The sequence below is a fragment of the Leptonychotes weddellii genome, chromosome 2 (genome assembly GCF_054177405.1).
Source record: "Leptonychotes weddellii isolate Sample4059 chromosome 2, ASM5417740v2, whole genome shotgun sequence".
In the NCBI taxonomy this organism is placed as follows: Eukaryota; Metazoa; Chordata; class Mammalia; order Carnivora; family Phocidae; genus Leptonychotes; species Leptonychotes weddellii.
The window spans coordinates 6,309,807-6,323,496 of NC_138370.1; the positions used below are offsets into that span (position 1 = coordinate 6,309,807).

The 13,690-nt window shown below is 40.3% G+C and overlaps 2 protein-coding genes across 5 annotated transcripts in view; one reads left to right on the forward strand and one right to left on the reverse strand.

The window, feature by feature from the left end:
* Positions 1–2,445, reverse strand: part of VEGFC (vascular endothelial growth factor C) — a 90,347-nt gene extending 87,902 nt beyond the window's left edge. The window contains exon 1 of the mRNA XM_081812884.1: positions 1,789–2,445. Coding sequence (XP_081669010.1) covers positions 1,789–1,935 — 147 coding nt within the window. The 5' untranslated portion in view covers positions 1,936–2,445. The remainder of the gene's footprint in view (positions 1–1,788) is intronic.
* A 203-nt stretch (positions 2,446–2,648) lies between these two features.
* LOC115936763 (uncharacterized) overlaps positions 2,649–13,690 on the forward strand; it is a 364,196-nt gene continuing 353,154 nt past the window's right edge. For all 4 annotated transcript variants that reach the window (XR_014140963.1, XR_014140964.1, XR_014140967.1 and 1 more), the window contains exons 1-2: positions 2,649–3,562; positions 5,975–6,107. Coding sequence is in view for 1 of the 4 variants with exons in the window: in XM_081807235.1 (XP_081663361.1) it covers positions 6,103–6,107 (5 nt within the window). In the remaining 3 variants the exon portion in view is untranslated. The remainder of the gene's footprint in view (positions 3,563–5,974; positions 6,108–13,690) is intronic.

A 13,690-nucleotide genomic window follows, 5' to 3' on the forward strand; every position in this document is an offset into this window, starting at 1 on the left:
AAGATTTTCACAGCAAAAGAAAGATTTGATTACATCACCAACGAATATGATTTTGAAGATGAAAAATAAATTAACTTGAACCTCCAACTGCAAGCCCATCCATAACACACATGCATGCGCACACATGGGCACATTCATTCAAAGCTGACCCAGCAGGGAGTGACTCTCATACAGGCTTTTGGCTTCTCAGGAAAGACTTCTCATTTTACTTCCTTCTTCACACTTTCCTATTATAAACTCAAATAAGTTACCACAGGCAATAACCTGCTCTCAAACAGGTTACGTGATCTCTTTCACCAGCCACCTCTCTGGGTGTTGCCTTACTAAGTCATACTTTTAATAATTTGACTCCTCAGAGACAGAAAGTGAATAGATATCATGATATCCAAGGCATTCAAGTTACAGGAAGTGTTAATGGGTCTTAGGCTACATTTTTGTGTCATTTAAACACAGGAGAACATTCTCATGATAATCTACCAACATTAAGTATTTGTGTTGAAAATTATTTTACAAATCACATAATACACTCTGTTCTGCAATTTAACACATATTTTTTTACTCTCAAGGTTTTTTTTCCCTTGACCCCTATATTGAATTACAAATTCTGGTTTTTTTTTTTTTTAATAATTTATCCCCCAAATTTAAAATTTAAAGGTAGTTTGTTTTTTTAAAAAAATTATTCTTCTCAATGGTAAAACGTGTTTCAAAATATAACTGTGAAGGCAATTCAGTTTCTACACATTCAACATACGTTAATCAAGTCACCTCCCAGTTGACAGTCACACACCACTGGCCAGGGGTTGAAATAAAGCACTGCATTCTGTACCCAGTCAGGGGTACTGCAAGTCTTTGAAAAGAGGCGTCCCATAGTATGTCCAATACAAAACTTCTTCAGGAGTTCCAAAACCCTATTAAGCATACTATCCATCCTTATGTCAGATCTGAACGTTTTAGGTACACATTTTGGAAGAGCAAGTCAAAGCTGCCACAAATACAGTAACTCCTTGTTGAAAATCAGAATATCTCAAAAGTGCCTTGGCAACACTTTCCGGCAAAGGGTTAAAACATGTTATTTAATAAACAAAACAAAACAATCCACCTTACTTTTCAGTATTTTACCAGATTTCAGAAACGCAGAATTTATAAAGTTAAAAAGTCATGCCTGATTGTGATCTACATGAGATCCTGCTGCAGCCCAACTCTGGCCAACTTCTCCAAGTGAATCTGAATGAAGTCTTAAGCCCTCAAGCCGGTGACTAAATTTTTTTTACACTTTCCCTAAAATCGCCTAGTGCTCCAAGCAAGAGGAACGCTCCGGGAAAATAAACCTCGGTTGCCTGGTCGTCCTAGCCCCTGAAGGACTGCCACTAATCTGATAGGGAAAGAATAGAGCACTTCCGACCGGGACGAACCCGGGCTCTCCGGAGCCGCGCGCCCCGCGAGGGCTCAAGCCCGCTGGGCGCACCCGCGGGGACTGCTCCCAAGCAGGTTGTGATCTCTATCACCAGCCACCTCTGTGGCTGCTTCTACCTTGCTTTCTCCTGACTTGCTTTCCTACTTAGTAACAACTTTATGCAAAAAACAAAAACAAAAACAAAACAAAAAACAAGAAGAAAACTTTTCTCCGAGGAAGCGCGCAGTCCGCTCGGTTAACTTTGGACGCAACGTCCGGAAGGTGAAACAGCAACACACACTTTGCGCGGCTCCTGGGTCCACAGGATCCCGAACACCCCAGCGCCCCCGCCGTCGCCCCCAGCCCGACCCTGGAGCGCGCGGTCGCGCACCTACCTGGGCCGCGTCCGCGTCCGGCTCCGCGTCGGAGAAGCCGAGTCCCGATTCGAAGGCGGCGGCGGCGGCGGGCGCGTCGCGCGGACCCGGGAGCAGCGCAGCGGCGAGCAGGGAACACGCCAGAGAGAAGAAGCCCAGCAAGTGCATGGTGGAAGGACCGGGAGCGCGGCGGCCGGTCCGCGGTGGGGGCGGGGTGGGCGCGTGGCGCCCCCGCGACGCTGCGCTCCCTCCGCAGAGAGCCGCCGGCGACCCCCGAGGGCGGCCGGAGGCGGCGGCAGCGGTCCGCGGCTCGGCGCTCCCAACGCTGCGCGTCGCGCTCCTGACCAGTGCCGGGGAGGGGCGCGGGGTCAGGTAAAAGCCTCACAGGAAACCGGACGTCCGAGCTCCCCGCATTCGGGGCCCGCGAGGTGAGGCGAGGGCGAGGGCGAGGGGGGACGGCTCCTCGGTTCGCCTTTCTGTTTTCGCTTTCTGGCAAGAGGGGGGCAAAGCCGACCCCCTCTGCGCTGCTCGGCCCCTCCAACCCCCCCGAGCCCGCGGCCCCCTCCTCCCTCCCCTCCCCTTCCCCGGTGCAGCGAGCGGCGGCCGGGAGGAGGGCGGCGGGGCGCCGCGCGGCCAGGCCGGGGAGCTCGGCGGCGCGGGCGGCTCCGGAGCGCGGGGCGAGCGGCGGCGGCGGCGGGCGCAGGGGCAGGGCATGGCTGACGCGCCCTCTGCCTGCGCTTATGTGAGAGAAAGCGGCCGAGGGAGGGAGCGTGCCGAGCCCGGCCGCCCTCCCCTCTCACTTTCCCTCGGAAGCGCTCCTCGCGCTCCCTGCTGCCCGCGCCTCCGCCCAGGCGCCCCGCGTCCCCACCCCTCTTCCCTCCCCCTCCCGGGAGCGCGGCCCGAGGGGCAAGTTCAGCTGGGGCAGGCGGGCCGCGCCGGGCGGAGGGGAGCGCGACTAAGTCGGCGTACTGGGGAAGGCCGGCCGACCCTTTGTCCTCGGCAGCTCCCGGGCTCCTGCCCTGTGCCCGGCACGCCTCGCCCTGCGCGCCCCGCTCGAGGTTTGCAAACTGTCCCGGAGTTCCAGAAGGTCCGAGAGAAAATCATCACAATGGCGGAGACCCCGCCGGGACGTTGGAGCCCGCCGCGGGCCCCTCTTTCCCTGCATCTGGGTAACTTAATGTGCAGCCAGAACTACGGGAGAGAGCTCAGAGTGCAGCGCGGGCTGTTGGGATGAATGCTAATGATCCCCTTGGAATCCCAAACTCCTGGCGGGTGGGGATGAAGAGCCAGAATCTTCACGGGAAGGAAAGACACACTGTCAGTTTCTGCAGGAAAGCTGGGTTTCAGTGAGAAAGGGAGTGATAAAGAGACACGTGTGTTTTTCATATTGTAGAAAGTGACATCTGCAGAAAAGTCACTGTATTTCCCCCATTGGAAAATCACGTTGTGGCGCCGATTGCCCTGCTCTCTCCCTCCTTGGGGCTGACTGGACGAGTTGCCTGTGACTTAGCTACAGGGTTTCAACGGTGTACAGAACATGGAAAACCCGAGCTACTTTTAAATACACTGATCATAAAATCTTAGACTGAGAAGAGACTTTGTTGCCTAATTCAATTCTCTTCAAGTTCTGAAACTCCCCCCACCCATTAGGTACTTGAAGGCTCAAAATATCTCCAGGGACAGGGAGTCCTCTGTGCTTTTTGAAAATCAACATTGCCGAAAAGCATTTCCTTCCACGTCTCCATTGCTTTCGACTTCTGGACTTTACACAATAAATTTAATCTAACTTCCACATGTGAGTTCTTCGAATATTTTGAAAACATCTGTCATGTTCTCCCTATGCTAGCTTTCCTCCCAGCTAAATATCCTTTTTATGAAAATGACAGCTCCAAGTTCCCTCATCAACCTTAATCTAATTTTCCATGTTCTTCATATAGTCTACTGCTCAGAACAAGGCTCAGTAGTGAAAGTGTTCTACAAGCATGTAGAAAGTGTCTTCCTTATCCAGCCATTGTGCATTTGTTGATACAGCCTCGAATGGAGTTTATTTTCTGGCAGCCAAATGAGTATTGACTCACCCTACACTTAAAATCTAAATTCCTCAAGAATTTTTCATGTGTACTGCTGTTCAGTCCCATGTATATTACCTCGCATTTGTGAAGTTGGTTTACTGTGCCCAAGATTTGAGCTCTGTTATTTATTATGTTCTGTCTACTCTGTGAGTCGTCCCAAGATCACAGCATGTTGAGATGTTTTTGGGATGCTGGCACCCTGGGTCTGTTACACTTCTTGCTGTCCTTCTACTCATATTTCATCAGTTTGCCATATTTATCTTCAGGTACTGATAAAGCTGTGAAAAGGGAAGAGCTAAAGCCAGACTAGTAGGACTGAAGTAGAAGCTGGAGCTTCTTTCTAACCATTACCTATTATAGCTATTCTCAACTTTGCACTTAAAATACCAAAAGGAGATTTCAAAAATACATGCTTGAGTGCACCATCAAGGATTCTGGTTTAATTGGACCCTAATAGGCAACCACATTGGGAATCTCAGGCATTTGCAACACTCCTAGGGCCTGGCAGAGAGTGAAGACTGCAAATTAACAGAATCAAAATGTATCAAAAATATATCATGTGAACTGATTTATTTTATTTGAAATACAGCTGTAAGCACATACAGGCTTTTTTTCCTCTCAAAAATGTTACCGTTTTACCACTTATTATTTTAAGTAAAAGAAATGCTGGCAAAAAGTATCCTTGAGAGAAAAAAAAAGACTGCAGTCTCAGAAGACTGCATTCATTCTTGGAGTGTCTTCACTGTAAAAAGGGAGAATTTCTCTGCTCTACCTTTATCTGCCAGTTTTGGCTGTTGTGCATTCTTTGGAGAGCAGTTGTAAATTTACCTTAGTTTTCTCTGGACTTTTTTTCTTTGAGACGTTATTCGATTTTCTTTTTTTGTTGTTGTTGGAAAAAGATGTATGAAATTTTTTCTAATAGTTTTTAATTTTATTATACTTAGTTGTACTCTAGATGATGTTGAGTTTAGAGCTGCATTGAGGCTTTCTTGGTGACTTTATACACGGTTGATTTTGGAACCAATTCTGTATGTCCTCTTTCTGTTGGATATTAAGTTTGAGCATATTGTAATATTTGTCCTGAGAGTGAATTTTATTTATTTGTTTATTTAATTTTATTTATTCATGAGAGACAGACAGATAGGCAGAGGCAGAGGGAGAAGTAGTCTCCCCACAGAGCAGGGAGCACGATGTGGGACTTGTTCCCAGGATTGTGGGATCATGACCTGAGCCGAAGGCAGACGCTTAACTGAATGAGTCACCCAGGCCCCCCTTGAGAGTGAATTTTAAAATGAAATGTTCATGATATTTTTTAAATTTATTTTTTAAGAGTTTATTTATTTGAGAGAGCGTGAGCAAAAGAGAAGGAGCAGGGGGAGGGGCAGAGGGAGAGGGAGAAGCAGACTCCCCACTGAGCAGGGAGCCTGCTTTGGGATCCTGGCTTGATCTCAGGACTCTTGAATCCTGACCTGAGCCAAAGGCAGATGCTTAACCTCCTGAGCCACCCAGGCACCCCCATGATGTTTTTTTTTTTTTTTAAATCAAATTTTTCATTTACTGGTGTATGCCCATTTTTGTAACATCTGATGTTTTTATTTGAAATTCTACTTTTATTGGTATTAAATCAGTCTTTGAGAATTGAGACCATCTGTGAACATGACTTGTGGGAAACCATAAACCTCCTTATATCAAAGTGACTTAGTTATTCCTTATAGGAAACTTTAGCCTAGGAAAGATAAGATTGCAAACTAGTAATTAAATCCACTGTTTGCTTCAGGAAATGCCCACAAATCAATATATTTGAGACAATAACTGAACTCTTGCAAACAGCCTTATCAGTAACAGTTTACTCAAGACCCTCACCTACATGTGTCAACCAGTCCTAAACCGTGACATCACAACTTTGTCCAATCCTACCCAACTCTCCACTTTGAAAGACCTACCTTAACATACTTGAGTCTTGACTCTAAAGTCCTACAATTATTCTAGTTCTGAAACATACTTGAGTCTTGACTCTAAAGTCCTATAATTATTCTAGTTCTGACTTATCTCTCCTGAGACATTGCTAAAACTGTCACAATGGTGTTCTCCCTTATTGCAATAAGTCTACTAAATGTGACTTTTGTTTATTGAAGGGTTATCTGGTGATATTTTGGGGAGTTCAACCACCTGGAAGTCTCACCAAGATCCTATTGAAAATCCCCTTTGTACCAAAGCCCAAGTCCCTCAATTCAGAAATGGGGAGCCACTGAGGCCCACAGTGATGAGGTAAGTCTTGCGTTAGATCTCATTTCCAGCCTATCTTCATCAGGCTATCAAATGCTAAGTGTATTTTGTCCTGGAAGGTTGCCTTTCAGGTATTCTTTGGTTATTTGATCAGATTTGTAGATGTATATCCCTGGGAGAAAGCTGCCTCATTATTAGCAACATTGCTTTTTGTCACTACTCTTTTCATTATCGTCTATTATTAATGGTTAGCAGGAAGTTCATGTTCAAACATTATGTCTTCTAAGACCTGTCAGGTTGGCCATTGGAAGCTGCCTTGCCATTAGTTTGGGTGCCCAGGACATAAGGTCAACAAACCACAGATTTGACTGACCACTGCTAGACTGTCATGTGTTCATCTCAGCCTAAACCCAAATTGTGTCTTCTGAAAGTGTCTTGAGTGTATTTACTCTGTAACTAATACATGTAAGTCGCTTCCTAAATGGCATAATTTTACCAACAATAGTTTAACGTCAGTAGCCATTTTGGGAAACCTTTCACTGGAAAAAAATTATTCATTTGAGAAGTGGTTTAGAGTGGAAAGGGAGTAAAACTGCAAACGTTCAATGACGTGCATTCTTTTATTGGTATGCAAAAGCTTGCAAGAGAATTCAGATGCCATGGTTGCCTCTCTAAATGTTCTGGTGAAGGAAACCAATGAAAAATGTGAAAGACTATCTCTTTTTTAGATCTGCTCAAACCACAACTTGAACATAAAAGTTTTGATCTTACTTTGCTTCTATCCTATGGCCCTCGATTATCCCCTGCCTCCAACACTCTGACCAGCTGTCCTCTCCTGCTGGTCAGCCACCCGCTCTGAAAGCTGAGTTGTCTCTTAAAGTTAACCAGATCAGAACAAGCCCCTTATGGTGGAACTTAAGCCCTGATTGTGGTTTGAGCTGAGAGTGATTTTCAAAGGCTTTCCAAAGCCTGTGTAGGATAGGCGGAAATTTACAGAGCAATTTGCAGCGGTTGTAAGAACATTTAATTCAGCGTTCCCAGATCTGTATCAATTGATTTATATGTTATTAGGAACCTCATATGTGATAAAATTCAATGGAAAAGGTGCTGTGAATATTTTGATTGTGGCTTAGAAGACCCCAAATCCCATAATAAAATCAGAGGAACTTAGAAAAACTATAAATATTAGACAAAAATTTTGGAGACCATTCCCACAAACAAATAGATGAATACATTGGAGACTTTGGGAATAGGCTCTTTAACCCCTTTGGAAAACATTTAGGTGTAGCTCTTAGAGCAGATATGACCACAGCTCTTTCCTCACTGAATGGCCTTAAGTCAGAAATAGGGGATTTAATATGCAAGCAAAAACTGGGATGGAAAATGGTCCTGTTGCTAGCTAGACCTCTAAACCCTTGCTGAGTAAAACCAAAGGGAAAAAAGGAAATATGAAATCAATGAAGTTGCCACAAAGGACAGTCAAGCACTCAATTTCTCACTTTCCCTTAAACTCCCAAAGATTCTTACTGAGGAATATTTTTTGTGACATAACACCTGTTTTAGAGTATGAAGATTTTTGGGGGGAAAAATGCATGGGGATAATCTCTGTCAACTTGGCTGCTTGACATCATCAGAAGCCTTCAATTGGAAACTTGCAAACATTTAACAAGAAATTACCCACTCCAAGGAAGACAAATTGATCACTGTACTTTTATCAGCATTGGTGAGAAAATTTTATTAAGGTTGCTGAGGATGTCTCTGGTTTTATGTCTCATCTGCATCAGATTAATCTTGGTAAAACTATAAAGATGTAATGTGGAAGAACCCAAATTTTAGGGTACCCTTGAATACTTACAAATGTGTTCATAAAATTATACCTTGTGATGGAGTTTGAATATCCTAGTTAATATTTGCTAATTTCAAGGTGGAATGAAACTTTTGTTTGGTGGAAAGGTGTAGTTCTTATAGTAGCAAAAAATTACTTGACCTTCTGCTTTCAATCTGGGGAATTCCAACCTATTTCTCCACTACCAGAGGCACTCAGTGTACTGGGGTATTACTGGAGAACTTTGCAAAGCCTTGATGTCACCTCGGACATTTTATTGTTCGTATTACTCTCAGTCCTCATGAAAAACAGAGAAGGTGAGTGGTATTTTTAAACTCAAATGAGCACTCACTGACTCTTACCATAAGAATGCATCACAGGTCTCCTTTCAGGATGCACATTTCTACCCCAATTCTAAGCTCTACTTTGCTTTGGGCAGATGTGGCAAAACACTCTAAGAGACTCAGGCAATCTAATCAGTCTTAGTACTAACAGGGATGAGTTGCATTTCCTTCATCTTCTCCTAAGTGGCCTCTACATGACCTAAAAAACTCAGACTTTGTCAGCTAGAAGAGACACCATATAAAATGATGAGGACCCACAATGGATGGGAACTCCAGTAATTTTTGACCACTAGAACAGCAGTTAAACTTGAGAAAGTAAATACTTAGATTCATGTGTCCCAAGTAAAAAAAAAAAAAAAAAAAAAAGTTTAACCCCACTGACAGCAGGACAACAGGATTGATTTTCCTTTAGAAAATTTAAAATTAGGAATTCTTAAGAATTCTTTAGAAGCAGTTGGTCTTGGGTGGAGAGAACTTCCCCAACAGAGCTTTGTGCCAACACTGCAAGATGGCAACTGCAGGATGTGGACAGCCTCCAGCAGAGACCTACAGAACTAGATTTAGTTGACTGGGACCATGCTTGAATCCGAATGCTTTTTTTCTTTTTCCTCCTAGCAATTTCCTTCATGATTGTAGGCTTAAGGTGCTGGGTAGGTAAACAACGATTGTTATTTCTTAACCATGAAAAGTCAAGGTCTCTAACTTTAATACTGCTTTCTCTGTCCTTAGTCATTCCTTGCTGTGACTCAAAAACTGGGAGACGTGTGCATATTTCATCCAAAAGAAACAATAGAGCTCGGTGTTTTGCACACATTTGCATATGAGTGCCAACTGGCTAGTGCCAGTCCTTTGTTATGAAATATTTGGTTTCATCCATAATTGTACTCAACCACAAATTGGCTTTTTATGTGGAAGAGAACACAACAGGACAGGTAACCAAAATCCAAACTCCTTAGAAAGAAAGGTTTCTGCCTCCACTGAAACCACACTCAGGGACCATTTCTTAGAGATAACGTCTGTAAACAAGCTTTCATGGAGGAAAGACTCAGAAAGGGAACAAGGAACAGATGGTTTGTATTTAAGATCTGTCTCACATTTACAGACCTTACAAAGAAGGCTTAGTATGGAGATACTTTTGATTGCCTATCAGACCTACCCTGACTGACCTTTGGTGAACCTCTCTTCACCTCATGGGGTTTATGTGAATATTAAATTAGTTAATATATGTAAAAACTTAAAATAAAATGTAAAAAACATAAACTTGACATTTAATACTCTGAATAAATTTTGGATAAAGAATGACTAATAATTATGAATTAATATTTAATTATATGCTGTTAATGTGTTGGTATATTAATCTTTATTCCTTCTTTATATTTATTATATTTTTTCTGTTAGTCACCCTTATAATTAAATAATTGTTCAAGTGGATATAAAATTCTCGCACTGTCTTTTCTTGAGCATTTTAAAAATGTCATTTCATTGCATTTCTCCATCAAATACTGCTACCAAGAAATCTGAAAACAGTAATAGTGTATATCCATATAATGTCTATTATGTATTTGGCTGAATTTTTATGGGTTTTATATATTGTAATGTATTTAGTACTCCCAACAATCTTACGACATGGAAATTATTATGATCTGTATTGTGTAAATGAGAAAACTGAGCTATGAAGAAGTTAAATATCCTGTTTAATGTTAGAGATAGTGCTCATGTTTGATAGACCCTGGATTCAAAGCAGGTGGCACCAGACCAGGAGATTAAGCACTGCCCCTACTTACTGCCTCCTTTCGAATATTGCTGTGATGCTTTTCCTTGTTAGATGATCTGCCATTTCTTGTTAGAAAATTTTAGAATGTTCCCTTTGTCTTTGCTGTCGTTGAATTTTCCTGTAAATATCCCTAGTGGTTTATTTATAACTTCTTTGGCACACTTTGGGTTTTTTTCTATCTGAGTTCATGTTTGTGTGTTTGTGTATGTAACTTCTGCAAAATGATGGGTCATATGTCTTCAAATAATTTATACAAGCTATTTTCCCTTTATATTTTTCTAGAATGTTTTGTATACAGATGTTGACATTTTACCTTTATTTTCATGTGTTAACTTTTATTGTTTTCCACTCCATCTGTTCATCCTTTCCTAATGCATCCTAAAATTTTTCCCCTAATTTTGAACTTGCCCCCCATTGTTGATATCATCAATGATTCTTCTTTCTCCCTATGTATTTATACATATGTAATATTTCTGCCATAATATACAGGTTTCATAATTTACTTTTTTGACACTTTCCTGTGATTATTACAAGGATTATTGAAATTCCACCACTCACCAATTGTGATTGCACATCCCTCATACTTAAGAAAGAATATTGGCCAGCTCAGTTGGTAGAGCATGCAACTTTTGATCTCAGGGTTTTGCGTTTGAGCCCCATGTTGGGTGTAGAGATTACTTAAAAATAAAATCTTAAAAAAAAAGAATACTGGAAAGCCAGTTACTAAGTATGATGTTATTAGAGGGAAAAATCTTGATCAACTTTTTAAAACTGTATTATTTACAAACATGAGTGCCATAATTATTATAATTAATGAATTACTTGTGAGCCATCTCAACTGATTACAACAATTGGTAGTCATACGGTTGTTCTTAAATATCCATGTGCTTACAGAATTGATTCCAAAGTACTTACAATGGGATGCAGTTTCTTTCACAATATTATGACAGCCCCACCTTTCTGGGTTAATTCCCCATTACTTTTCCATTATGTGTCCTATTTGCCAACCTTACTAGAGGGGTTTTTGTTCCTCAGTCACACCAGATAAACTGTCTCACCAATGCACATTTTTCATACTATTCCCATAGGAGGAGCAATTCTTTCCAGTCTTGATGTTCACTGAAATATTTTAATTTTTATTCATTTCCTTATCATCATTGTCATGGTCAAACATTCCTTTTTAATCCATCAGAATGAATTCTTTCCTCCCTCATGCTTCATTATTTTTCTATATTTCATGATCTAAGTGTATGTTTTATTTCATCATATGCTTACTTATTAAAGGTATTTTCTCAGTGATGAGCATGGTGCCTGGAATCTTATAAATACTTAGTTTATGGTTGAACAATGAAGGAATCTCTTGTTTCTTGGGTTGACCAAAGCCCAGATGTTTCTTCTTCTCCTGCTCATTCTCCTTCTTTCCTTCTCCTTCTCTTCCTCCTTCCCATTCTTCTTTTCCAACCTGCTCCAAATTACAATCTGATAAAAATCATATTTGCCACTGCCTTAGCCCCCGTGTTTAACACCAACCAGCTTCTGTGTAGGGAATGGATCTCACTCATCAGTGTATTTATTGTAGCATCTAGCGCAAGAGTTTATTGAATTTAATTAAATGTGAGCAAGGAATTTGAGACAAAAACTTATTCATTTATTATTATAACTGCTTTTAAAAGATATAACTGACATACAATAAACTGCACATACCTAAAATATGCAATTTGATAAATTTTGACATATGTACACATCCATGAAATAATCACCACGATCACGATTGTGACTATATCTGTCACTCTCAAAGGTTTTCTCAAGTCACCCACTTCTGCTCCCCCATGTCCAGGCAACCAATGAACTGTTTCCTCTCATACAGATAAGTTTACATTTTCTATAATTCTGTATAACTGAAACCATATAGTATGTACTCTTTTGGGTCTGATCTCTGTTACACAGCATCATTATTTTTAAAATTCATCCATGTCGTCTGCTTTGTGACAAGTTCATTCCTTTTTGTTTCTGATTAGTATTCCGTTGTATAGATATACCATAATTTGTTTACCCATTCATCTCTTGATGAGCATTTACATTGTTCTAGTTTTTAGCTATTACAAACAAAGTTTATATGAACATTCTTTTAAAGAACTTTATGTGATAAAAGGACAAAAGCTTTCATGAGATGATCATAATGTTTTTTCATTTTTAGCTGCTTAATATGGTAAATTACACTGATTGATTTTCAAGTATTAAGCCAACTTTTTTTTTTTTTGCTGGAATAATTTCAAGAGTTTGCATAGAGTTGGTTATTTTTTTTATTTTTTATTAAGTTTTAAATTTTAATGCCTGTATAGTTAACATAGAATGTTATGTTAGTTTCAGGTGTACAATATATATGTGCAATTTAAGAAACAAAACAAATGAGCAAAGATATTGTTTCTTTTTTAAATGTTTGATAGAATTCACAATTGAAGCCATCTGGACCCTGAGTGTTCTTTGTAGTAAGATTTTTAACTGTGAATCCAATATCTTCAATAGATACACATCTATTTAGATTATTGACTTATTCTTGGATGAGCTTTGATAGTTTTACCTTTCAAGGATTTCTTTCATTTTACTTAAGTTGTCACATTCATTGGCATAAAATTTTTCACGTTTCCTTTTTCCTTTGAGTATGTGTAGAGTCTGTCACAATGTTACTTCTCTTGTTCCTGATATTAGTGGCTTATGTCCTCCCTCTCTCTCTGTCTCCCTCTTTCCTGACCAATCTGACTAAAGGCTAATCAATTTCATTGATTTCCTCAAAGAACCAACTTTTTATTTCATTGATTTCTCTCAATTTTTGTTTTCTATTTCATTGATTCTACTCTTCATTATTTTCTTATGTTTAGATTGGGATTAATGTATTTTTTTTAAGTTCCTAAAATAAAAGATATCATTCATTTGAGACATTTTGTCTTTTATGATATAGTTTTAGTGTTACAAATTTTTAAGTACTTCTTTAGCAGCATACCACAAATATTGATACGTGTACTTTTATTTTCATTTAAGGAAAAGCATTTTCTAGTTTGCCTTTCAATTTCTTCTTTGACTCATAGGTTACTTATCATTGTGTCATGTAAGTTCCAAATATTTGCAGGTCTCCCAGAGATTTTTCTGTTATCCCTCATTTGTATAGTGATCAGAGAATATAGTTTATATAGCTTAAATCTTTTAAAATTTATTAAGCCTTGTTTCCTTGCTTGGAATATGATCTACCTTGGTAAATGTCCCCTGTGCACTTAAAAAGAACGCATATTCTTCTGTTGGCAGGGTGGAATTTTCTATAAATGTCAATTGGGTCAGGCCGATTGGTAGTGTTCTATCTGTTCTCCTGTGTCCCTTCTGACTTTCTGCCTACGTGTTCTGAGCTATTGAGAGAGGGACATTGGTGCCTCCAGTTGGGTTTGTCCATCTCTCTTACACTTGTATCAGTTTTTGTTCCAGTATCTTTAATGTCAGTTCTGTATGCCATGTAATATATTATCCCCAAAATCAGACTCTTTTGAGAGTAAAACTGGTTTTAATAACAATGACACTGTAACAATGGATGCAAACCTAGATTTTCCTGGGAATACTGGTACATATATCAATCTACTTAAAAAATGGCAGATATATATATGTTTTCTTACATAATATGAGTCTATAAGTGAGA